Source organism: Sesamum indicum, linkage group LG2 (genome assembly GCF_026168435.1).
Source record: "Sesamum indicum cultivar Baizhima isolate 11 linkage group LG2, ASM2616843v1, whole genome shotgun sequence".
Lineage (NCBI taxonomy): Eukaryota > Viridiplantae > Streptophyta > Magnoliopsida > Lamiales > Pedaliaceae > Sesamum > Sesamum indicum.
Window position 1 is genome coordinate 20675968 of NC_142658.1, and position 26772 is coordinate 20702739.

At 33.7% G+C, this 26772-nt stretch overlaps 3 protein-coding genes across 4 annotated transcripts; 2 read left to right on the top strand and 1 right to left on the bottom strand.

Moving 5' to 3' along the window:
* The first annotated feature begins 2539 nt into the window (after positions 1 to 2539).
* LOC105156369 (uncharacterized) lies at positions 2540 to 4359 on the top strand. Its single transcript, XM_011072483.3, has 3 exons — positions 2540 to 3673; positions 3830 to 3909; positions 4019 to 4359. Exons 1-2 carry the CDS (start codon positions 2810 to 2812, stop codon positions 3899 to 3901), a joined length of 936 nt encoding a protein of 311 aa, XP_011070785.1. The 5' UTR covers positions 2540 to 2809; the 3' UTR covers positions 3902 to 3909; positions 4019 to 4359.
* Positions 4360 to 9037: 4678 nt separating this feature from the next.
* LOC105156370 (uncharacterized) lies at positions 9038 to 10334 on the bottom strand. The gene has a single exon (XM_011072484.3). The coding sequence runs from the start codon at positions 9896 to 9898 to the stop codon at positions 9104 to 9106; it is 795 nt and encodes a 264-aa protein (XP_011070786.3). The 5' UTR covers positions 9899 to 10334; the 3' UTR covers positions 9038 to 9103.
* Positions 10335 to 16202: 5868 nt separating this feature from the next.
* On the top strand, positions 16203 to 25031 carry LOC105156371 (glutamine--tRNA ligase). 2 transcript variants are annotated; one of them, XM_088878007.1, is made up of 23 exons: positions 16203 to 16573; positions 17263 to 17313; positions 17674 to 17745; positions 17856 to 17955; positions 18144 to 18239; positions 19376 to 19437; positions 19561 to 19662; positions 19959 to 20054; positions 20501 to 20653; positions 20739 to 20794; positions 21318 to 21408; positions 21475 to 21561; positions 21781 to 21978; positions 22059 to 22157; positions 22810 to 22941; positions 23036 to 23172; positions 23254 to 23353; positions 23483 to 23575; positions 23799 to 23899; positions 23982 to 24087; positions 24168 to 24257; positions 24337 to 24466; positions 24699 to 25031. In XM_088878007.1, exons 1-23 carry the CDS (start codon positions 16433 to 16435, stop codon positions 24791 to 24793), a joined length of 2388 nt encoding a protein of 795 aa, XP_088734133.1. In that variant the 5' UTR covers positions 16203 to 16432; the 3' UTR covers positions 24794 to 25031. The 2 variants fall into 2 exon arrangements, with proteins under 2 accessions (XP_088734133.1, XP_088734134.1); XM_088878008.1 differs by lacking the exon at positions 21475 to 21561.
* Positions 25032 to 26772: the final 1741 nt, after the last annotated feature.

A 26772-nucleotide genomic window follows, 5' to 3' on the forward strand; every position in this document is an offset into this window, starting at 1 on the left:
ACGACTAGCCTAATTAAAACAAAGAGATTGATTCATACCTAAAAATGTTGTTATTAGAAAAATAGTTACTTACCATATTTGAAATTGGACATGATTTAGATCTCTACTCTGAACATCCTTCAACTCCTATCAACTATTCTGAATGAAATGAAATAAGGATTTTAAAAAATAACAGTGCAACAATTAACACTTTTGTTATAGCTTGTGTGTTATTGAAAGAGATTTAGGGTTTGATTTAAGAAATTAATGCCTTTGTTAATTTGGATGAAGAATTAGGTTGGGCGAAGAAATGGAAGAATTTAAAGTCATCAGCTCGAACACTTCCGACAAGCGGAATGTTATTCTATTTTAATAATATGCGTCGTTCTAATTTAATAGTAGTTGTTGATTAAATATAGTTATTTGATATTGACAATTATATATAATTGTTATAGTTGCTGATAATTGTTAGATTTAGATATTTGATATTGATGATTGTAATCGATTTATTCAAACAATAATAGTTCATCACTTTCACTTCCAGCAAACAAAATCAGGAAAGAATTTTAACATATGCACTATTCAGGCAAGAATTTTCAATCATCCGCGAGGACTAGAACTAAATATTGTGTCACGTTAAAAAAATACGCGATTAAATATGTTTATACATCTAATTATTAGATCTAAATTTGTCAATATTATAGTTAGATGACTACATGCATTAAAAACTTAATAAGTTGAAGGGCTAAATTCGTTTTCTCAATATAAAATATCATTTTTGTAATTATGGAGATCACATACATATATATTTAGCTTTCCTGCCAACTACATTTAGAAAATTTACAGAACGTAATTTACCAGATTTTATATATCAGCAGATCTCAAAGTATAGGGGAAAATTACAATTGAGATAATATAAAAAAGAAATTTTCATTTTCATTTCGTATGAATCAAATTAATTAATAAAACGGCTATGAAAATTTGCAAGTTTGATCTCCTATAAATTTCTTTTTAATATTTCTATTGTTTTTCCTTTTGTCTCACAACTAAAATACAAATTTTAGCCTGATTAAATTCTAATGTATTTCTCTCATTATTATTTATTTACACCTTTCAGACACATTTCTATCTTAATTTATTATCCAAGCATTAATTACATAATTATATCAATATCTCAACAAATAATACATGTATTGAATTAATACATTTCTGTGATTAAAAATAAAAAATATATATACCTCATATGAGATTTAAATTTACAATCTTGTCTATAATACACGGACACTCTAAAAAAATTACCTAATGCACTGTCAGATACGACATGCCTCGGACCCGTGTCGGACACACGGATGGCATATCTAAAAATTAAAATATAAAAGGACATGAGGCGGACATGCATGCCTATTGATGTGTCGGACACGTTTTGGATTTTTTTTTTTTAATTTCAAAAAAGTTGGGCTATTTTTTTTTAAAAAAAAAGAATTTTGAGCTTAATAAAAAATAAAAAAAAATTAACTCATTCATCACAAACCAAAAGTTTTGAGAAGAAATTACTAAAAATTTTGAAGATGGTAATGATGATTTAATTAATTTGAATATTAAAATTTTTTATTGTATACTTTTAATATAAACTGATTATATATGTTTTTGAAGTCGTATTTGGTTAAAAGTACAAATGTAAGATATGTTTGTTTTATATTTTATCTTGATATATTCATATTGTATATAATTTTATGAGAAATTGAGAATATAGAATAAAAATATATATAATATGTATGTGTATCAATATCGTGTTGCGTCCTAATTTTTTTACATTTTTTGTGTAGCATCGTGTTCGTGTTCATGCATTATAGAACCTTGCGCATGTTAGTGTTCAATAATGGAAAGATTGCACTTTAGTCCCACACAATAGAGTGTGTTGCTCTTTTGGTCTCACAATTTGTAGACTTAGCACATTTAGTCTCAAAGGATAAATTGTAGTATTTTCGATCCCATAGAATAAAATTGTGGCACATTTGGCTCCATAAAATATAGATTGTGGCACATTTGATCCCATAAAGTAGAAATTGTGGCACAGTTGTTTATATCCTATGGGACCAAATCTATCGCAATTTTATTTTATAGGACAAAAGATACTATAATATTTATTTTGTGGGACTAAATATGTTAAACTCATAATTATGCGATAAAAATTATAATACAACTTATTGCATGGAACTAAAAGTAAAATTTTTTCGATCAATAATATATAATGGGGAATTTACCCCAACAAAAAATAAAAATTCGAAGCTTTTTTATATCCAATCAGTTGACTGTCACAACACGTCACTCCTGAAACCCAAAAACAAAAAGGAAGATTAAGCACCACCAGACGACGTCGTCTTTTGAGAGAAAAGGCATCGCCAACTAGAAAACTAAAATCGCATTATGTACGGGGCGAAGGGACTTATAAGTGAAAGTCGTGATTTACAACTCGTTGGGTAGTAGGCGAGATGAAAATGTGCGCAGCTTCCCCCCAGGCGCAACCTAGCACACCCAAATCAAAATTAAACCCGAACGTTAAGAAGAGGAGGCCCCGAAGGATTAAAAAGTCGGAAACACCCCTCCACCTCCGTATAAAATGCTCGCAGGTTCCCCTTCCCGGCGATTTTCCCATAATCAGAACCAAACAACACAGAAAGAGAGAAAAACAAAAAACACAGCGAACAAACCCTTCTCTTCTCTTTTCTGCTTCTTCATCCATTTCTTCTCCAATTCTAATTCTCTCTCTGCCCCCATTCAAGAATAACGCAGCGGCGAGCTCTGGCCCTTCACTGTGAATGAAAGGCTAATGGCTATGGGGACAGAAAGATCGAAGGCGTTGCACAATTTCACGATGCCGTGTGGTTTGCGGTGGGGGAATCAGCGATTTCTCCGTTGCATGAAGGTCAACTCCAACGGCCAAATCTCGCCCCTTCAACGATTCACAACCAATAATTCCGGTTCTTCTGATCATCACCACCAACACCATCACCAACATCCAATCCAACAGCGCCGCACCACCAGAGATAGAGACAGAGAAAGAGATAAAGACTCGTCTCCTGAGTTTGTGCATGGATCTCCCAAAGTGGGTCCTACTCCGCCGCCGGCGACGGACGGTGGTCGGAGATTCAGCGATGACGATGATGATGGGATTGCCGCTATGAGAGAGAAAGTGATGTTCGATCTCCAGACGGCGGCGGATAAAATGAAAGACGCGATTTTTAAGGATGGACTTGAGGAAGGTAAGGTTTCTGTTTCCCAGCAGCTTCTGCCTCAGCCGCCGCCTCCGCCGCCGCCGCCAGCGGAAGGCGAGACTTACCGTCCATGGAACTTGAGGACGAGGCGAGCTGCGTGTAAGACGCCGGTGAGTGGGTTCGTCTCCGGTAAAAACTGTGGCGCCCCTGCCGTCGGTGGGGGGAACGATGCAGGCGGCAACAAGATTTTGAGGCTTGATGTGCCGAGACCCAATTCGGCTGCGGTGACAGCCCACAAGCCGCCGATGCATAGGAGTGAAGGCAGCGGGATGGCGGCGAGTGGGGAAAAAAGGGAACGGGCGAAGTTTTCAGTGCCGCTTGCAAAAAGAGAAATCGAAGAGGATTTCTTCGCCATGGTTGGTCACAGGCCGCCGCGCAGACCGAAGAAGAGAGCTAAGATTGTTCAAAAACAATTAGATGTAGGCATTCGGAAACTCAAATCCTGATTTAATTAAATTCTTGTTTGCAATTACATCCCCTCATTCTGAGATTTGAGTTCTATTTCTTCCTTTGATTTTGTGTAAACCACTGTCCCATTGATTCTCTTCTCGTTTCTTTCTTGGATTTCCCGGCAGACCCTATTTCCAGGATTGTGGCTGACTGAAGTTACAGCAGATATGTATAAAGTTAATGAAGCTGCTCCATGACAAGAAAGGTGAACTTTTCTCTCTTGATTTTTTCATATTTGTTGCTATCTCTTCCATGGCGGTGTATAATCTTTGTTCCCCTGGAGCTAAGTTTTGAATTGCTGGTGTAATTTGCAGTTTCTGTGAAGTTGAAAGCGGCCTTCTTTTTGCTTTTGAGAAATGGTTAATTGTGAAGGATGGACTGAGTTAGTGTGGCACATTGCACCAGCACTGTGAATTTGGAATTTCAGGGAAGTGTTGAAATTTCCTCTGGTAAACTGTGGTGTATAAGAAAAAGGCTTAGTTGCTTGGGGAATGCTAATTTTTGTTTTGTTTCCTGATTATAATTGTTCATATATATGTTTTAGTTCATGGGAATAAAGTCAACATAGTGGAAAAGTTGGTGGGAGGTTTTCTTTCTTCTTTTGCTACAGAACACTATGCTTCTTGATATCCAAGTTCATAATTCTTTTTCCTAACTAATAGCAGTTCTTAGTGTTTTTACTATTGATTAGAACCCATTGTTTTTCTGCTCATTATCTGCTTGGTGCTTTGTGACCTTAGCGAACATGCGTTTCTTGGCTATAAACTGGTGATGACCTCAATTTGTGCAATTCTTCTTCTGCTGATTTTAGTCATTAAGTTAAAGGCCTCCGGTCTACTACAGGATTTCTCAGAAATTTGCTGAAAATGATTTCTGCAACATGTTTGGTTATGGGACTTCTCTGTTTTCAGTCATCAGAAGACTGATGATGGAAACTGGTAGTATAATCTTCTGTGCAATGCATATACATTCGTCTCTTCTCCCTTGATTTGGTTAATGTTGCATCAGAAATTGGGATATGGAACTAGTTTGTGCTTTTGTAATTTCATTTTTGTCGATCAGCATTCGTCCTTCTCCTGAACTCATTTCCATTGCTTCTGCATTTTGCGTCTCTAATTTGGATGAGAATCCAGTGACTAAATAATTTTCATTAATCTTGAAACTTAAACTTGAAGCATTTTCCAACAAACAAAAAAAAAAACGGGAAACCCTCTTAAACATTTGGTCGCCACTTCTAAGTGTTTGGTGACTGGCGCAACCGCGGATGGTTCTTTCTGGTGCTGATAAAGTATTCCTGCTTTCTGATCCTTGGAATGTTCTGCTTTACTGAGAGTTATGTGCTGTGATTTCGATATTGAAATAGCAAAAGAGAGTGACGAAACACCTTTCATCCAGTTTCTCTTCTTTGATTGGAAAACTATTTCCATATCACTTCTTCATTGATCTTGTTTCATCTGGATTCTGAAATCAAGATCAGAAACGAGAAATCGTGCTGCCATACTGTTGATGTCCGTTTGATCGGACCTCCTCGTGGGCTCGCCTTGATTGCACTTAAGTTACAAGAACTGATATTTCCACACAAGTTCATTGTTGAAGGTGATGATGCTTATCGATCTGTTGTTGTTATGTGCATTGGCATTTTCATACAGAACTTTCGGTGATTATTTCTTGATGAGCCCCATGGCTTCAATTCTTGGGATCGAGAGTTATTCACCGATCCTAGGACGTTCATCATATCTGCACGTTTTGACCCTTTTCCTATACTATTTCATGCTTCTACGCATTTGTTTTGCAAGTCATGTTTATCCATTGTGTAATTTTAATTGGATTGCACCTATTATTATTAACACGTAAATATGCTTTAATATATTTGTTCGGGATGCCAAATTTGTTGTTAATGACAATAATGATGGCCTTATAAAGTATATTTCAAGAATCAAAAGGCAAAGTTGAGGTTTTAATAAGATTTCGAGGCCATGGATTTATATTTAATTCTACATTTAAATATTTTGTCTAATTTATAAGTGTAAATAGTGGTAGCTGATACTCTAAATCGGTCGAATTGAATAATCTGATTGCTTGATATTTCATCTCATTAGAAAATAGCAAAGAGAAAAAGAAGATTGAATTCTAGTTTGTTTGAGATGATTTTTTTGACGTATATAAGTTGTGAATTGATATTCTAAAATTTATTTGCAGAAACAATCTAATCAACACAACTCTTGGTGGCTAGGGTAGGTCTAAACAGCCGATAAGGCTTAGTTAAATTGACGAAATTGAGGTCCTATAACTTTAAAGTCACAAGTTTGAATCACATCAACTAGTAAAATGTTATTCTATTTTAATAATAGGTGTTTTTCTATTTTAAAATAATATGTGTTGTTATCTAATATTAATGATTAGTATATATGATTGTTATAATTATTGATTGTTCTTCGATATAGATATTTTATATTAAGGATTTTAATTGATTTATTTAATAAATAATAATTTATTTTTTTTATTTAAAAAAAATGGGGAAAAGCCAAGTGTGAACACAAGACAACTGAAATTGGAGGGAACAATTTAGAAGCTGTATTAATTTGACTTGTTATCAGTTTTTATATCATGGTTGGGGTATGTAGTCAATTTAAGAAATATCGAATTTTTTGTAATAGCAATTTGGGGGGAAAAGCAAGGTGGCGTGCAAATAAAGTTACGCCGAAATTGAGGTTTCATGATTATAAAGTCATAGTTTGAAAAATGTATAAATTTTTTGATTTATTTTAATAATAATTATTAATTTATTTTAGTAGTGATTATTAGTCAGTTACAAATATATAATATTAATAATTGATTACTAAAATAATGATAGAATTATAATCGATTCACTTAAAAAAAAGAAGCAAGGTGGTTTGCTAATGAGATTTAATCTAATTAGCAAAGTGATGCTCCATAATAATGAGGTCATGCATTCAAATTCAATCAACATGTGATATTTTTTAGGATAAATTACGACAAGCTCCTGTGAGTGTTTAACATAATTATAAGTAATATCCGTTGTTTAAAAAATTATCAATATCCCTTTAATTTTAATGATTGTTCAACAACTAGTCAAATCCGTTAATGTTTATTCAATATTTATAGTAAATTGATCAAAATAACCTTACAGACAATATATTATGGTCTCATTTATTTCTTAAATTTTTATAAAAGTTTATTATGGATTAAATAGATAAAGAAAATTTATATAATTTTTAAAATTTTTCATCGACCTCATCTAATTTATTTATAATTTTTTTAGAAAAATTACAATTTTAGGCCCCCACCCAATTTTTTTTAATTTTATCAAATATTAGGGTATTATTTTAGTTATAATAATTGTTAATAATTAAAGTTTATGAGATCATTATAATACACCTACTAAAAGAAAAATAAGAATAATTACACTTTCTCCCCTGAAATTTATTGTAATTCCTGTAGATCCTTTGTAGTTTAGAAAATTACACTTAGCACTCCTGAGGTTTGCTTTAATCTAACAAATAAGTTCATTTCTTAGTAAAAATTTACTGGACTTGTTGATATTAACAAAAAGAAGAAATGAATGAAAATTGGTATTTAACTTCGATTAACTTATTACTGATTTATTGCAGGTTAAATATTTTTTTTTTAGATTAAACTACTCTTATAACAGTGAAAATATATTTCCTTACATGCATTAACGTGAAGACGTATAAAGGTAGTATGATCATAAAAGGATTTATTCAACCTAAAATAAATCAGTAATAGGTTAATCAGAGGTAAATATAGATTTTTTTTTGTTAATATCAGTAAATTTAATGAATTTTGATTAATTAAGAGCTTATTTATTAGACGAAAGTAAACTTCAAAGGTGTTAGATGTAATTTTTTAAATTACAAAAAATTTACGTATAATAACACCAAACATAAGAAAAGAAAAGTGTAATTATAAAAAATAATAACAATAATAATAAGGTGGTTTACGTACCGGCGGGACCGTCAAAGTTGACCAAAATTAGGACCAGAGGTGAGGAAATGATAAATTAACAATGTTACTACTTCCCCAAACACTTAATTTAATTCCTTTTCTTGTTTTAGTTAATAAATTATAATAAAATGTAGCGATTCTGTTATTCCATATTAATTCAAAAAAGTTTGGTCATCAAGAGGTGATCTGGACTTGACTACGAAAGATAGTGATCTACTTACATGGGCCTGACGATGGGCCTCCTCTTGGGCTCAGCAAATGTTTGGTTTTGTTATTAAATGACGATTTCCAAATTTAAACTATTTCAAATTCTGGGATCTTTGATTAGGCATTTTCGTTTTTTGGTGGGAATTTGACTATTGGCGGCATTTGTTACAAGCATCATCCTCGATTTGGGCGAATGTAACTCAGTTCGACTTGTAATATCTTTTGAGACTGCAATCACTTCATGTTGGTGATTGCATTAGTGCAATATTTTAAAAAATTCAGACACGTACATGGAGTGTGTTAGAAATACTAGTACGTACAAATTAAGAAACCAGGGTTGGGTCGTGGTTGATTTGAACTTAAACGAGTTGCGTTGGATGCCTTAGTTAATGTTACAAACACTAATTTCTCTAATTTAATAGCCCTCTTAGTATTCATTAATGCAAATTGGTAACACGATAATATTGCATTTGCAATTATTAGGAAAGAAAGGAAGGAGGGTCCTTTATGAACAAGTGGGATCAACTGTTATTACAGAATTGGCAACAAAATTAGTGAGATGAAGAAGACTAGCTAGGGTGACACAGCACTTTGAAGCAGTGTATATGATTAACTAATTAATACTAGAATTATATATCTTTTTTCTTACAGATTCAAGATCTAAGGCATGTTCATAGTATGTGGAGTTGTTGTGAAGAGCAGTTCATTTGTAAAGTGTCTTAAGATGGACATTCAATCATTAATTGGTACATATTTTAAGATTTTTTCCTTTGGATCCAATTCAACTCCTGTCTTGATCTGCTGCTATAGAACAAAACTGACTTGAATTTAAGCATTCTCACCCAACCAACCAATTTCCAACTAACCTAAAAAAAGAATTCAAATAAGAACAAATGCCAGCCATACATGCAATTATGCCACTTGACCAAATACTTGAAAAAGAGAAATTAAAATTTAAAAAAAAAATGAGAAACTGATTATTCCGGACTAAAAAGTTACGCCGTTTTCAAATTCCAACTGCATCGACATGCTGTTGATGACAGACTCTATTTGTAACTTTCAATTTTACAAATGTAGTAATAACCAGGAATGAGTATTCCAGGTTTAGAGTTCTCTTCAGAATAATCAACAGGAAGAAGAACATAAGCAAAACTATCAATTAAACTGTACAGAAAGATGAACATCTATGTATGTAATTTGAAGGGCTATTTTCTCTTCTTCTTGGATTTTTTAGTACAGAACAAGGAGCCAATCCCGAATAAACTTACAGTACCTTTGGCAATATAAGTGGGAGGAATGTTCAAAACTGGACTAATTCGGACACCGTTGCCATACGATCTGCTGCCGCTCTTCCTCAAAGAAGGGTTCGCCGAATTATACGGACAGTATTTGTAAAACGACGGAACCGTAGGATTTGATCGATTTGTCGACGCTTCTTTCAGTGAATGCTGCTTCTGCATAGCTTTAGGGAATCCAGGTGGTTTCGGGTTAGGAACCGAACCCGTCGAGTTGCTCCGGCTCAGAAACTGTAAAGTCCGGAGCAACCCGTTTCCCCTGCCGTTGTCACAGTTGACGCTGCTGCTCCTTCTGAATTGCCAGAATGGTTTTGCCGACGGTTTCTCCTGTTCTTCATCAGCATCGTCGAAGCTGCTGGACAAGAACTCTATCAACCTCTTTTTCTTGGTGCTGTCGTTTGCGAATTCGACGGGTTTCCGGGCCTCGGAAGGGGTTGGAATCGGGTCGAGTTGGTGAGTTTGTTTTGGTGGGGTGGTTTTCTTGATCTCGCCGGGCAGGATTTTGCCATCGGCGAAGAGCTCATCGGCTGAAGAAATTTCTCGGGAGAGGCCGTGGTCAATGCAGAAATCGAAGTCGATGAATGCATCTGTCGAGGAATGGTGGGATTCTACGGGAACAATGTCGAATTCTCTGAGGTCGTGAGAAAACGAGATTCTTGGACTCACCACTGGACTTGAAATGTCTGAGTACACATCAACTGCCATTGTGCCCCAATGTTGCAAGAATTGAACAAGCAAGCAACAAGAGTGTATATATATATATAGAGAGAGAGAGAAAGAGAGAGAGAGAGAGAGTAAATTAGATTGGGTGACAAGGTTCAAGAAAAATTAAGCAGAAGAAAGTAAAATGGGGAGTGGGGATTAGAAAATGGAAGTCAAAAAGAGGAGAAAGGAAAGATAATTGTGTTTATCTGGGAATGAGAATCAGCTTTTGCTTTTAGGAAGAAAAGTACGTTGGTGGTTGTTTGGCCGAGAAGGAACATTGAGATTGACGTTTTGTTTGTGTCAATTTACTGAGGAAAAGAATGAATACGATTGAATTTACGCACCGAAAGCCTATCACAAGGATCTCCCCCTTAGAGATCTCTACCTACTCTTCAATTGAGTGTGTGTATGTGAGAGTGAGAGTGAGAGTGAGAGTGAGAGTGAGAGTGATTAATAAATTTGTAGAGAGTATGGGACTGAAAGTGAAACTCAATAATACGAAATTTGGCGGCAGCCGCCCGGAAATCTGGTTCAGACATCACCTTTGCCACGGATAAGAGGCAACATAACATAGGATACTCTACAGTCTCATTCGGTGTGGGTTCAAAATTTCTTATAGGACGCATTCGAATTTAAGTATGTGGGTGAATTGGGTGGTTTTTGTTAATAAATGACAAAATTCTTATTTTTCTTCTGGTGTCATATAAACAAGAAAGTCATATTCATTCATGCTCCATGCCACACAAAAATAATTATTTTCTTTACCCATTTAAGTAACAGTAAAAATCATGTTGAATTTTTATTGATACCAATTTAGTGCATGCTCGTGCAGAATATATTAATAATATTTTTTTTAATTTTTAATAAATATTTTTATTTTCATATGTAAATTTGAGAATGCATTAATTTTATAATCCACGAAGAATGATTTGAATATTGATAAATTCAAATCATTTTTCCATCAAATATTCCTAATGTAATTACTAAAATAAAAGATTGTCATCTCATAATATAGTTTTTTTTTTTTTATGAACAATTGAATAATCTAACATGGGTTTTTTCCCCCTCTATCTCTCTTTGTTTTAGACCTAGGGGTGAAATTTGAAGTGGTGATTAAGTAAATGTTATTTTTTTAACAAAAAGAAAATAAAAATAAAAGAGGGTTAAGTGATGCATCGGCAAAATGGAATTAACACTTTACAAAGGTTACTCGCTTTCTTTTTGGTTGTTTCGAAATGAATGTATTTGGTCTCATCCTTCTTCGAGAATGCTCTGATAGCTGTTTCCTTTGCTTCCATTTTGATCTTTTCTCAACTTCCATCTTCATCATTGTTCACGAACCTTTCTTGCATAATTTTGGATCTTTGCTTCAATCGCAATAAGAATAATCAGAATAATCATGCTATAAATTTGAATTAATTATACTGCTCTTCTTGAGATTTTGAGTAATTACGTATGACTCATGTAATTTGAAAATTTATACCTAATATCTAGACGTTTGTTTTCATCCAACATATAGATCTATCTGTTAGTAAAATTCATAAAATTTGCTAGCATCAGAAAAAAAAATTAAATAAAAATGTATATTTGCTCCGATTGATTTATTATTATTTTGACCAAATTACCCCTTTAAGGTTAAAATGTACCTATTCACATGCATTAGTTGTACGAGGGTAGTTTAGTAAGAAAAGAATTTATTTGACATGTATAAGTTTGTAATTCAATTAGGGACAAATATATATTTTTATTTAACTTTTTTATATGTTAGACAGTTTTTGTTAGATAGAAACAAACGTCACTATAATTTTTCAAACCACACGGTGTTTATATGGTATTATACCAAATCTTAGGAGATGGTGGAGGGAATATAGTATTTTTAGTCCCACAAGTTATGCCCATATCAGTTTTGGTCCTCTTCATTATGAGATTAGCACTTTTAGTCCCATAACTTACAAAAATTAGCATTTTTGTCCTCATGCACTTTTTCATCTGCAATTTAACGATGTAGGTCACGTGCCTAGCATGTTGCAGTCAAGTACTTTTTGTTAGAGGAAAGATTGGCCATTTTTTAATAGTAGCATATGAGTGCTTCATTTGGCCTACTTGATTCACTTGTAGAAAATATGATTTTTTGTGTTGCTTCTACTTGACTTCAATCTTATAGAAATGTGGGAAGAATGGGATCCAATTTTTATGAGAAAAAAGAGAAATCGCTATGTTTTTTATCCTAATTTCCTTCAAGATTATTTTTTTTCCCCTCAAATGTAGTTATATTTTTTTCGAAATGGTCCCAAGCTGGAAAACAAACCAATTTGCTCTACAACAAAAAATACTTAACCATCACATGTTAGGCACGTGAGCTACAAAGTTAAATTGTAGACAAAAACATGGATAAGGACCAAAAGTGTTAATTTTTGTGAGTTATGGTACTAAAAGTACAAATTACGTAATGAATGGGATCAAAAGTAAAACGGGTCTAACTTATAGGATTGAAAATGTTATTTTCCCGATGGTGGTGCAATTATTCCTTATTGTTTTTTGTAAAGAAATATACATTGAGACTTTAATTATCAATATTTATAAATTTAATTCGATTATATATACCGTAAAACCGTCTTTATAGCTAATTAATGTTTGATTGACGATTATAATTCTTCCAATTTCTTAATTCTAAAAAATTTCAAGAGTTATTATTCTCAGGATAATTATAGAAATATGACCATAATTATATTGGAAAAAAGAGACCAGTACATAGCTAGTCCCAAACATTCATTTATGGTATCACAAATAATAGGCGGTGGAAGAAATAAGATGTAAAATACAGAAATGTGGTATGTAGTTTTGTTGGAGTATGATAATGATGTCCCAAGAAACATATAGTATCATTGTACCTAGCCATTTGGTGCTCATAGAGCACTTGAAATCAGTTTGGTTTGAAAACAGACATATGCCCCTTTTTTACTCTTCCGTGTCTGGTGAAAAGGAAAATTTTAATTTAAATTGAATTTGATCGGATCATAATTATTTATATGACAAGTTTAATATATTTATTGTGTAATTAATATTCAATTCAGAAAAAGTAACCAATTACATAGCAAGTGTATCACACCTATTTTATAATTAATTTGGTTCAACTAAACTTGATTTAAATAAAAATGTTTTCTAATAATGAAAATTTTCGTAGCTCATGAAGGTAGTATATGATGTTGAAACCATTTCATGAACACACATGTAGCTAGTATAGATAATACTGAGAGCCAGATAGATAGTTGCAATAATCAATTAGATCATTAAAGTTTAGTGCCAACTTTTGATCTTGCCTAATTATTAATTTGTAGATTTTAAGTCATTGTACAGTCAATAAATGATGTAGGAGGATGTCGCTACATGTTCAAATATCGACGGTACTTATTTCGTGTTAGTTCATTGATAAAGTCGAAAAAAAAGAATTCATACAAGAATACGTAATTTTTTATTTTGTTTGATAATATGCTTTATATTTTGGTGCAAAATGAGAATGACGGAGCTCGTACCTACATGTATCAACTTCATATAAACATGTTAGATGTCTGAAATAATAAATAATAATTTGGGTTAATAGCAGCCACCTCACATTTTGGTTTGTTATTTTATTATTATTTTAATTATTTCACCAATTTTTTTGGGCATTTTTGGCATCACATTTTATTTACAAAATAACAAAAAAAGAAAAAGCCATGCTCTTAAATCTACTTTACTTAATGACGATATTAATTAGTCCTAAAACGACCACGTAATCCAACAATTATCACCCAAGAAAGAGCAGCGAAGAAAGTTGGTGGCATCCCACGTGGATTAGGGGTAGGAGGATACAGGAACTTGTACATCTCTATCCTCCTCCTGGATTTTTCAATCATTCCTAAGCAGCAGAGCTGTGTCATGTTACCCGACCCCTCCAATCGCATTTTCTCTTTTTCTGCTGACACCCAACTGACACAGACGAGGAGGAGGAGTTTTTTGAATTTTGCTAACTCATTAATTCATCGTATGTCCTTTTGTCTACACAAGGGAAGGGGTAATGTACAAGAATATCTCGGCCCCGACATCGGCGGGGGAGTTTCAACTTGTATAACTAGCTACTCAGAGTTTGTCCATTTAGATCCAACCATATTCTGCTTACCTATATATATATATATATATGCCTGCAAGCCTGCATATCATGAATTACGATCTTCCACTCCACGTTATATATACCCAACCTACATAATTACATCTTCATTTTATCCTCTTCTTATCTAATCAATACTCATAATCTGTCACAAATGAAATGTTACACATATGTAGTGCTCTTCCATGTCCACCCATCCTAGAATTGAAAATTTAAGAAACTGTGGACTTGTTATTGGTGTATTCTTAAGAAAGTATTATTTTTTTTTTATTTTAAATTACTATTCTCAAGTATATTATACAAGAAACTTACTTATATGGTCGTTATGGGGGTTGTTTGGTAAAATCTCCTAGAAGATGCATTTTTTCTTGAGAAAGGCTAAAATTACCAAGCAGGAAGAAGATCCTTGCGTTTTTACTTAAATCAGACGTGCTCTTATCCGATCCGACCCAGCAACTTGAAACGACAATTATTTATGCTCTCTCTATTTAAGGGCTTCAGGCACATGGATCCATACAATTCTAAGCAATTGATCCCTATAAATAAGAGTTGCACCCCATTTGGAAAGCATGCATTAATTGTTGCGAAATCTAGCAATTGCGATTACCTTATAACCTAAATCCAATTTAGACAACAGTGATTCTAATTCGGGGCCACCCAAACAAGTTTAACGGTATGTGTTGCGGTTTGAGGATTATGGGAGAGATCGCATCTTTTTATAGGACAAGGCTTTAGATAGAGAAGTTTAGTGAGATATCATTAGATCGTCATTGATCTCGATCCAAATCTAGTTGAAATCCTTAATACGATGGAATATGATTCTTGATGCAACTCTGACAAGTATTCTCCACTACTTGGAAGCATTATTTTGAGAAGATTATACGCAAAATTGTTTTCATAGTTCTTACTCTAATATATATTCATTACAAGAAAAAAGACTTTTAGCTACCACAGGATAATTGAAGCCAAAGGAGTAGATGATTATAATTCAAAGCTTTACGACAAACATTGTCCCAAGAGAATATGAGGCCATAGGCTTCATCAGGCACTACCAATCAGATCAATAAAATAGGAAATGCAGTAGATTTGAGTGAGAATTTTCAGCTCACATACAGATTCATATGCAGGCAAAACAAGAAATACATGTTCATCATTTTTCGCATCTGCTTCAGTGACATCTCTGCATTGTTGTGCTCTTATCAGTATACATTTATTATCAAAGGCTCAAATGGTGCTAGTAATTTAACTTCAGATTTTGCAACATGAAACGTAGAAAAATTTCAAAATTGAATACCAAGAGTTTCTCTAAACTAGTCTACTATAGCTGAAAACACATGTTCCACTAAAATATACACTGTTCATGACAATCTACTGAAAGGAGAAACAAGAAATACAGAGTTAACAGTAGTGCATTTGTGGAGCATACATCAGAATCATCTAAACTATACCGTATACCCAAAATGCACAACTGAAAAAGTCAAATCTACTAAAACAAATCCAAAAATAGCACCATCTAACTAGCAAAGGAAAAAGGTACAGATTAAGAAAAATCAAAATCAAAACACAGACACAAACCTGAAACTGTTGTGGGAATTGGGAGAAGGACCAAAACTAGAGCATATACCTTCATGGATATAACATTACAAGAAATATTTCATTTAATTATAGATAATTGTGATGGTTAATAATAAAGAGCCACAATAAATGGTTATTGACAACGCTCGTACAATAATTATTGGCCGATTTTCACAATGGTGGCTAAAACATTATTTTATTACCATAACTTTTAGCTGTGGTAAATAATTATTTCATAGTGGAAGAACTAGTTTTTTGTATCGATTTTATTCAGTCATTGCTGATAATAGTTTTCTATCATAATTTTTAACTAAATCCATTATTATTGTAGCCAATAGTAATTTTTTATTGTGTAATGAACATCTTAATGTAATTAAACAACATTTAAATTTCGTGTTGGGCCAACACAAAAGAGGCAGGTTCTACTCAAGGAAAGTGATTCGTGTGATTGGGTTTACCGGTCCAGCATGATGAATCGGCCCAATAGTGTCTAAAATCAAACGGTAGGCCTATCAACTCTCTCATTGACCCATCACCCATCTCTTCTTCCACGCTAAAGAATATCTTATTTTTGAATTCTTGATTGATATATTGAAGATCTTTCCTATTCTATTTCTGACCCTTGAGTTGATTCCCAAGCCGAAATCCTTTGTCCCAAAAGGGAACTCCAGCAGCAGAATCTCCCAAGTTTTGAACCCGCGAAGGTTTTACCACCCATTAACACTCACATTCTTACACTGTAATAAATAATTTTGCTTGTATATTTTCGGTTATATTTTCAATAAAGCAAAAATTAATTGCACAAGAAAAAGATGGCGGGGAAGAACGAGAGTGAGAGTGGCGGCGACAAGCCCTTGGATTTGTTTCTTAAGATTGGTTTAGATGAAAGGACTGCAAAAAACACTGTTGCTAATAGTAAGGTCACTGCTAATCTCACAGCCGTCATTCACGAGGTAAGTATTTTTGCATGTTCGTTTGTGTAGTTATGTTCTGTGATTTACTTTTTATGCATGTTGGTTTTTGTTAATTTATTGTTCAAGTTTGTTGTTTTTTAATGGATTGCTGGGAAACTTAGAACCCAAAAAAGGAAGAAAACAGAAATAGAGTTGGGTAAATTTTATTTGATCTTTAAGCATGAATTGGTCGATGATTTGTAATATTTTCTAGTCTTTTAAGTTTTTGCATTTTGGTTTTTGTAGATTTTTGTGTTAAATTAATGTGAAATCGAATTTCAAAAGTTAATGTAAAATTGTTATGTCTGATTAACTTTTTTCTCTTTTGTTTTTGAGTTTAAACTTCTGCCCTCTTTTGTTTCATATTGAGGTGAGGAACCAACTTTATCTGAAAAGACACACGCATGCTCTTATGGATTGATTACGGGGCTGATTGGATCAGTAAATCTACTTTCTCTATGTTTTATCAGTTGGACATCTACAATGATGGTATAAATTGCCTAAGTGTGAAAATGGGAAAAATCTAATGAACTGGTTCTCCATTTCCCTTGTCATTGTTAAATTCTTTTGATTATTTTGCAATTTGTCTCAATTTAAAATGATATTGGATTGAAGCTTTGAACATTTGTGACTTTGTAAAAGTCGAAGTTGCTTGTTACATAGTTCATCTTCAATGCCGCGTATTTCAGGCTGCCGTAACTGATGGTTGTGATCGGACAGTTGGAAATCTACTTTACACAGTAAGTTGATTCTTTGTAACAGATATACCTGTTTTTGGTCATACGCACTTCTATTGTAGCGTTCTGGTGCTTCACTCTACGCATTATCTTTTTCTTGTTTGTTTTATTCTATTTGGAAAGAGAAAGCTAGAGACCTTATTCATTTTTAACTCGTGCAATACTGGAAATAGTTCCAAGACATTCTCTGTATGAATTCATTCATTTAGGCTGTGTGATATCTTTTAGTGTTGCATAGCTGTTTATTATTCTTAAAATTTGAAACATCTTTAAGTTGAATCTACTGTATACACTAAATCAGGACTGATGCTCGTTTTTCTTATGAGTTGTTGAATGGAAGTATGATACTTCTTTCCTTGGCAGGTCGCTACAAAATTCCCTGCTAATGCTCTTGTGCATCGACCTACATTGGTTAAATATATTGTTTCATCAAAGGTTTGAATCTCAATTAATTTTCTATATGTTCATGCCTGTTAGTTGCTTTTCAGTCGTGTTCCTTTTATGAACTTGTAAAACACTTTGATGATCATTTGTTATTGGCACAGATTAAGACTCCTGCTCAACTGGAAGCTGCCTTTTCATTTGTTGCTGCTACTGCCTCTGATAACTTGAGCGTTGTCGGTTTTGAAGCTGCATGTGGTGTTGGTATGACACAACAATAACTGCTACTGATGCATTTTGAAGAAGTGAATATTTTGAGTTATACTGAGATTTTGGTTATTGCAGCATTTTTAAAATTGTCTGTTTGGTGCCTTATTCCAAGCATGCAGAAATTTTGTTTACCCACTGTTTTCATATAAGAAATAATCTAATTTCTTTTGGTTTGTTAATAGGGATTGAGGTTTCTTTGGAAGATATTGAAAATGCAGTTGATGAGATTTTTGAAGAGAACAAAGCTATCATTGTGGAGCAGCGCTATCGAACAAACGGTAGGTTTACATTTTCATAGGGTGGAAAAGAGTTAAAAAGGATATAAGTTTTTAATTAGTTTGACGATGATGACGGTTAATTTGGCCAAAACAAAATTTCTGGTAATAAGTACTAATAGCAATTCATGAGATATTGTCTTTACAAATCTATTCATAAGCTGGGCAAGAAACTAAGGATCTTGCCGAGTCAATCAGTATGCAGCTGGTCTGTCATTGGCATTATTATGCTTAGGTAGTTAGCTTGACTAGCAGATATCTTGTTGAGTGCTGTCATATTGATATCATCTTTCTATGTTGCCTACTTTAATATAGTGTTGTTTACAGCTGCATGGCCCTCGATGTCACAGTTCCAGGAGGGACGGCTAAAAATTTGAAGGAGAAGAATATCTAAACTTTTTTACTTGTGTGTTCGTCTTTTTTCATGCTCTGTTAAAGAAATGGTTCAGGTAGTCGGTCTTCTTGGAATTGTTGGTGATATCCCACACCTTATGATGACCATATTGGCCAGGTAGCCAAATTGGAACAAACAAACAATCTTATCTTGGGGCCCTTATAATATCATCCAGCAGATTGCTGTATTCTGTAGTGGATATGCATCTTGATTGATATATGTAATCTCTTGACCTCCATTGTCCATAATATGCTTAAGAAGAGGTGCTTTAGTTAAATAATGGACATTTTCTGCCATATGAGGAGAAAGAGTTGCAGTCAGTTATATCCCAGAAATCAAGTTCTTACCACAGCATAAACTTTACCAATAATCTCGAAGTAGACAGGACCTATATCTTCAAGGCTTGATACTCTAATGGAAACCTTGTTGGTTTATTTAAGACTTAATGCCTACAATGCGCAATTTATTAGCTTTACTTGGAACTTTGTTTGGCTTTGCATCTTATTAACTTATAAGGCTTGTACTATGGATACTGTAACATAAATATACTTCACAAACACAGGAGATCGATAAACATTTGCTTTTGTTCATTGTATGTAGGCTTTATGTAATTTGGGGTGGACATTTTGGAAATTTTTATGCCTTGTTAGTATTCAAATGCAATAAAATGTCTCGTTCTTTTGATTTTCTTCCTATTTTTTTTATGACGACGAGGATTCTCTTTGATTAACAATGTTGGATACAGTTGGTGAGCTGTTTGGTTATGTGAGAAAGAAGCAGCCGTGGGCAGATCCAAAGATTGTCAAGGTACTGATTGCCAACATCTGCATAAACTGCTTCCCGCTCTCCTTAAGAGATGCAAAATGAATTGAATATTTATCTTCATTTTCCTTCTTGTTAATTGCCAACTTGTTCACTTTTTGGCACCAGCAAATTATTGATAAAAAATTGTATGAGCTACTTGGTGAAAGAACGGCTGCAGACAACGAGAAGCCCACTAAAAAGAAAAAGGAGAAGCCAGCCAAAACAGAGGTGAGGAGAATGAAGTAATACAGAATTTTTTTTTCTTGAAATGCAGTATTGTTGAATTCTCTATTGGTGTTCTTTGGACGTCTGGACTTCAATTTTGCACATAATCGGATGGTCTGCTATTATAGTTACTTCGAATAGGTAGTTATACGTCTTTCAGTCTCTTCTAGTTGGCATATTTTTACCAGATTCATATGACGGACTGCAGTTTTTGTGCTCTTTGGTTCTTCAGCTGAATGCATATTTTACAAATTTTAGTTTATGGTCTATGGTCATTCACCTGTGTTTCCATGTGCCAGGATAAGTTTATTATTGAAGAGACAGCTCCACCAAAACCATCTGAAGAAGAAATTAATCCATTTTCAATATTTCCTTCGCCAGATGAGAACTTTAAGGTAGCTAATACTAATTTGTTTGTCTTCTGTGTATCTGTTGTATGTATGCGTTACTGAACAAGTTTTACTTTATAAGTTGAACCTTCATTTCCTAGATTTTTGAAGGTAAACATTAAATCAATGATGTGATGAGATTGAAGCTAAAAGTTGTCCAGTGTCTGTAGTTTTTCGAAAGATGGAAAAAATACAAAATTGGAATAATAAACTTTTGGCATCAAACTGGAGTCCTATGGCATCATACATTTTATTTACTCTTGACAATATGCAGATGGTATATCATCATATGCTATTATAATTGGTCTTTGATGTCAACACATTTTCAACATTGCCTTTTGTTTCAAGCTAAAGTTTGAAGCTTCAGATGCTTATGGTGTCCTCTTTGCCACTTATTACCATACATGAAAATTAATTTCAACTTATTCTCATCTATGCTTGCTGATTTCCAGGTTCATACAGAAATATATTTCAGTGATCGTCCTGTGTTGAGGGCTTGCAATTCAAAGGAAATACTTGATAAACACTTGAAGGTCACTGGAGGAAAAGTTTTTACCCGGTTTCCTCCTGAGCCAAATGGATATCTGCATATCGGTCACGCCAAGGTGACTATATACCATAATTAATCTGTGAGGTTGTAAGTTTTTGGACCTTTAGTTCTTCTTCATTATCTGGTATGTCAATTTGTAGGCTATGTTTGTGGACTTTGGCCTGGCAAAAGAGAGAGGTGGATGCTGCTACCTGAGGTCAGGAATGCTTCTAAACTTCCCTCTTTCTTAGAGCCTTTTATGAAATGATGTTCTGGTTTATATTATTCATGTTACCGTGAGGCCTTTATGAATCCAGTTAGAATATTTTCCCCTTTCATAATGTTTTCTGAGTAACAATGCACTTCATCAGAATCAGTTGTTTGAGATGATGGTTCGTAAACTGCCCATTGAGAAGAAATATAGATAGCATGACTCAAGCCAAGAGGAACAAAGATCTCCTTCAATTTTTTGTGGTCGATGACAGAAAGGCAGTTTTGTTATGTTTAAATAGGAAAATTGGTCAATGTGGGTCATTGCCCACGATTTCGTAAAGAATTTAACAATTGACATGCATCTGAAAGTGACTTCAGATCATCATATGATCATTCTTTTCGCCAGAATCAGTATGAACAACTTTTGTTGTGTAGTTTCTCCGCCCATCTTTTGACTTGTGTTGTTTTGTTGAACTGGCAAAGATGAATAAGTCCCCTTGTCGTCTTAAATTAGTTCTCATATACAGGTATGATGATACCAATCCAGAAGCTGAAAAAAAAGAATATATTGATCACATTGAAGAAATTGTTGGATGGATGGGGTGGGAGCCCTTTAAGGTATAATTTTCTTCTAAGTGGTTAATTGCTTATTTTGCAGCTTCTAATATATCTGCAATTCTTTAGATCACCTATACTAGCAATTATTTCCAAGAACTCTATGAGCTAGCAGTGGAACTTATACGACGAGGTCATGCATATGTTGATCACCAGGTGGTTCTTGCAGAACACTTATATCAATTTCTTCACTGGATTCCTATAAACTTTCGTGTTTTATCATTAAATTTTACGTCATACTGAGCCATTCTTGGGCTAGTTAATAGTTTTAATGCATTGGAAGTGGTTTTAACTGTTGAAAATGAAATTTTCAGTAAGCAGGTGAGTTCTTTCTTTCTTTCTTTTGTGACTTAAAATTTTTGCTGTTTAATGCAGACACCTGATGAGATAAAAGAATACAGAGAAAAGAAGATGAACAGTCCCTGGAGAGATAGACCAATTGAAGAATCTCTAAAATTGTTTGATGACATGAAACGGGGAATGATCGAAGAAGGCAAAGCAACACTACGGATGAAGCAGGACATGCAGAGTGATAATTTCAATATGTATGACCTCATTGCTTACCGCATCAAGGTAAGTGTTTGAACATGAACACCTATGACCCACAAACTCAATAGAGTTAACTGGTTTCTTTGCTTGCTATCCATTTCCAGTTCACGCCTCATCCACACGCAGGAGACAAGTGGTGCATCTACCCAAGTTATGATTATGCTCATTGCACTGTTGACTCCCTTGAAAATGTTACTCATTCGGTACGTCGTGTTGAAGTAGTTTCTGATTTCATATTCTTTCAACTTTTTTGGAGAACCTCTCTTTCTGCTGTATAGTTTTTCTTTTTAATGTTAAAAGGATTTTCAGGATAACGAGGGTTTCCTTTTCTTTGATAATGATTTCTTACAGCTTTTCTCTGAATTTGTAAGGCCTAAGGCAATGTTTGGTGTTGTCTTGGGTGGGTGTCTTCATTCCCCCAGAACTAAGATCAAACATTTTAAGTTTTATTTCCTAAATAGATCTGGACCTTTCCCTGAAAATGACTATACATACATAATATAATTGTCAATTTATTAAACTTTTATATATATATATATCTTAGCACACTATAAATATATATGTTTCTCAATAATCACGTTGATATAGTAACAACATAATAATATGGACTCGATGAGACACCAACAATCAGGCACAACTCACATGAAAAGACATCTATATTATGATTGTCTCCCTCTTAAATGAAACCATCTATACATTCACATTTCAAAACATCACTAAATATAGACCAACATTTCTGCTTTTCTCCTGATTCCTGTTTCCTAAGATTGGGTAAACATATTGGTGCATGCCATAAGAGGTAGTATACTGTTGAAATATTTTCCTTAATCATTTGAGGTTAATTGTTCGATGCAGCTGTGTACACTTGAATTTGAAACACGTCGAGCATCATACTACTGGTTATTAGATGCACTTGGCCTTTATCAGCCTTATGTATGGGAATATTCAAGATTGAATATTACCAACACGGTGATGTCAAAGCGTAAGGTGAGATGAAGGTTGGGAAAGCTCAGGAGTAATGTTTCAATTTCATGTGCTCCTCGTCATTAAAAAATGACTCGCTAGCTACATTTTGCTGCAGTTAAATCGTCTTGTAACAGAAAAGTGGGTTGATGGTTGGGATGATCCTCGTCTTATGACTCTTGCTGGATTGCGGCGTAGAGGGGTAACTGCAAGTTCCATAAATGCTTTTGTTCGAGGAATTGGAATAACTAGAAGGTTTGATTTCTTTTACTGTAAGCTTCAGGTTCACAATACTTCTTTCCATCTCCTCTGATGATTGATAAATTTTTGTTGCAGTGACTGTAGTATGATACGTCTAGACCGCCTAGAGTACCATATCAGGGAGGAACTAAACAAAACAGCAGCTCGTACAATGGTTGTGTTAAATCCACTGAAGGTCTGTGCCATGCATTACAGACTTTCATTTGTGAGCAGATAGTCTGTACTTGCTGCTCGGCTTTAATGGCATGCAGCATATAACATTTGCATATAGAATTATAATATTCCACTCGTTCCTGTATTTCAGGTTGTCATTACAAACATGGATGCCTCTATAATGGACCTTGATGCGAAGAAATGGCCTGATGCTCCAGCTGATGATGCATCCTCGTTTTATAAGGTGTGAATGCATTCGGGTTGCCACAATTTTGAACATGTACCTTATTTGCTTTTATTGGTTCTTATATATTAATTTCGATTAGCCTAGTTTATTGATACGAATACTTTATGCTATTTCTATGGTGGTTGGTTGAATCATTTTTGGATGTCATGCAACTTTTTTAGGCTATAACTACTATAATTTCATTGCTGATTATAGTTTCTCCTTTCCGCATTTTGTCAAGGTCCCCTTTTCTAAGGTTGTCTACATTGAGCAATCTGATTTCCGGATGAAAGATTCTAAAGATTACTATGGACTTGCTCCTGGCAAATCTGTCCTCTTGAGGTGCCTATAATTTTAAATTGCTTCTCCATGCATTTTGCAAAATTTGCACGTAAAACTAACATGTGCTGCTTCTCTGATATAGATATGCGTTTCCTATTAAGTGCACGGAAGTAATCTTAGGCGCCGACAACGAGACTATTCTAGAAATCCGTGCTGAGTATGACCCATTAAAGAAAACAAAGCCAAAGGTAACCAAATCTTGCATTCAGCTTTGGCAACTTTTCGATCCTCGAATTTTCTCAGATTACTCTAATATTCTGATCTTCAGGGGGTTCTACACTGGGTCTCAGAATCTTCACCGGGGGTTAATCCACTTAAGGTCGAAGTCCGATTATTTGACAAACTCTTCATTTCTGAGGTATGAACCTTTTTCTCTTCATTCTACGTGATGTTCCCCAAAACTTGCTCAAAACTCAAATTGCTTGTAATGGCAACAGAACCCTGCTGAACTTGATAATTGGCTTGGTGATTTGAACCCCCAATCTAAAGTCGTCGTAACCGATGCATATGCTGTACCTTCACTGAGAAACGCTGCTATTGGAGACAGATTTCAGTTTGAAAGACTAGGTGAATTCCTTAACCCTCCAACCTATCTCAATAATAAAAATGACACAAACACACACATGTATATATTACTCTGAACTATTAACACTTGATTATAGTGATTCTAATTGCTATTTTTTTGACGTAGTCGAATTTATCTTCAATGGGAATAATCCATTTTAATATTGTAGTAATTAATAATAAAATGAAAGAATTTACAAAAGATTGATCTAAATTGTGTTTCAATGCGTCCCAGGCTACTTTGTGGTTGACAAGGACTCATCTCCGGGAAAGCTCGTCTTTAATCGGACTGTTACCTTGAGAGATAGTTACAGTAAAGGAGGGAAGTAATGAAGATGACCCAATAGTTTGTCGATATATATCTCTCCTGTATTAATACGAATTATCACTTCACTTACTGAAGATCACTGGTAATTAAACAGAATTTGCTATAATTCCAGTTTCAGATATATATATATATATGTATATATACAGGTCATGTGTCACTTATAATTTACTTTTTTGTTGCCGGTTGATTGACAGTCATTGTAAAAATATTTTTATAGTAAACAAAAATACTTGTGAGAAATTGTTTATTTTTTTATGAAATAATTTGTTGGCTTTTGAAATAAACAAGAGAATGTACGTTTTCATTTTTAGTTTTCAGTAGAAAATATGTATTTTTAATTTTTTATAGATTTTTGTATGAAATGTGTTTGTTTGGGTGTTTATTTCAGTTTTTATGTATTTTCAATTTTATAGAGGTTTTCATGTGAAATGATAATATGTTCAGACCGGTCAAAGATATTGTGCTTTATTTTGAAATGTTGGATGTTAAATTAAGGGATACTTGCACTCCCTTCTTCTGAGGTATGGTATAATTATATTTAGATCCCTTGTGGTTTGAAAAATTATATCTAGTGTTCTTGAGATTTGCTTTTATCTAACAAATAAGTCCTTTCGTGAGTTAAAATTTATTGAATTTGCTGATATTAATAAAAAAAATTTAATGAAAATTGATATTTATCCTCAATTGATTTATTATTGTTTTATTACAGATCAAATAATTTTTTTTCGTCTAAATTACCCGTATAATGATGAAGATATACCTCCTCATATGTATTAAGGTAATTTTGTCATAAAAAGACTTATCTGATATGCAATAAATTACCAATAAGTCAATTGGATGCAAATATAGATTTTTTGTCAATTTTTTTATTAATATTAACAAATTTGATGATTTTGACTAACGGATATATTTATTTGTTAGATGTAAGCAAACTTCGGAATGCGAGATACTATTTTCTAAACCACAGGGAATCTAGATGTAATTACGCCAAAGTTCAGGGAATGTGAGTGTAATTATCTCTAAAATTAATATATTTTCAATGGAGATATGTACAAATACATATTTTTATTTTAATTACTGTTTTAAAGTAAAAAACTGATAATAAACACACAAATAAATTGAAAGAAGAAACACAGTTTTCAGATTTAAAGTGCAAACACATTTTAAAGTATTAAACCAGACACATTTAGCTCTCAATTCACATTCAGGCGTGACGTTTGATGATTCTAAAAGAGTGATTTGATCGAAGCCCGAAAGTTTATTCCAAAGTTCGATTTTCACATGAAACCTCAGCCTGTTTGGTCACATGCCCCATAGCCATCGGATAATGAAAATTGAATGATGTGACTAACCAAATATTCCCTCAAAAAACATCATCATCATCTTACATGACTAATATTAGTGTGGTTCTTGTAATAATAACTCTCAATATTCGAATGTTTTTATTCACCACAACCCATCATTCCCAAAAAGCTCTTGTTACGTATTTAATTTGTCTTTCACCTTTTTTTTTTTTTTTTTAAATAATAGGTTTGATGAGAATAAGATTACCTAATCACATTTCTATTTTCTGTTATTTGCTCCTTAAGTCGTAGGTTGCAGTTTTAGGCAATGTCAACAATCGTATAATTGATGCATCGGATAAGCCCACTCAGGTCACATAATTCCGCCTTGTCAATCCAAATTGCTAAAGTGGTTACTGTATAGGACAAAAAGTTAAGAATTGACGTTGGTGATAACTCATGGGTAGACATTATTAAATAACGGGTAAATTTACAATCATTCACTTTAAAATTTGACATAATTAAAAATATTTTTTTGTTGTTTTCTTAGCTTTTATTAGGTTTCTATTCAATTTTTATGATAAATTGACATAAATGTCCTTTTGGATTATAAATTATAATTATATATTATAATTTTTTAAAATATTTTTATAAATTAATATTCCATATAAATTATTTATTTTATCCACCCTCAAAAT

Bases quoted from the DNA above. Each gene is read 5' to 3' on its own strand.
- LOC105156369 (XM_011072483.3), top strand. From the start codon at position 2,810: ATGGCTATGGGGACAGAAAGATCGAAGGCGTTGCACAATTTCACGATG. The intron at 3,674-3,829 runs GTAGGCATTCGG...ATTTCCCGGCAG, and splicing joins TTGTTCAAAAACAATTAGAT to ACCCTATTTCCAGGATTGTG.
- LOC105156370 (XM_011072484.3), bottom strand. From the start codon at position 9,898: ATGGCAGTTGATGTGTACTCAGACATTTCAAGTCCAGTGGTGAGTCCA.
- LOC105156371 (XM_088878007.1), top strand. From the start codon at position 16,433: ATGGCGGGGAAGAACGAGAGTGAGAGTGGCGGCGACAAGCCCTTGGAT. The intron at 19,438-19,560 runs GTACTGATTGCC...TTTTGGCACCAG, and splicing joins CAGATCCAAAGATTGTCAAG to CAAATTATTGATAAAAAATT. The intron at 21,409-21,474 runs GTATAATTTTCT...GCAATTCTTTAG, and splicing joins TGGGGTGGGAGCCCTTTAAG to ATCACCTATACTAGCAATTA.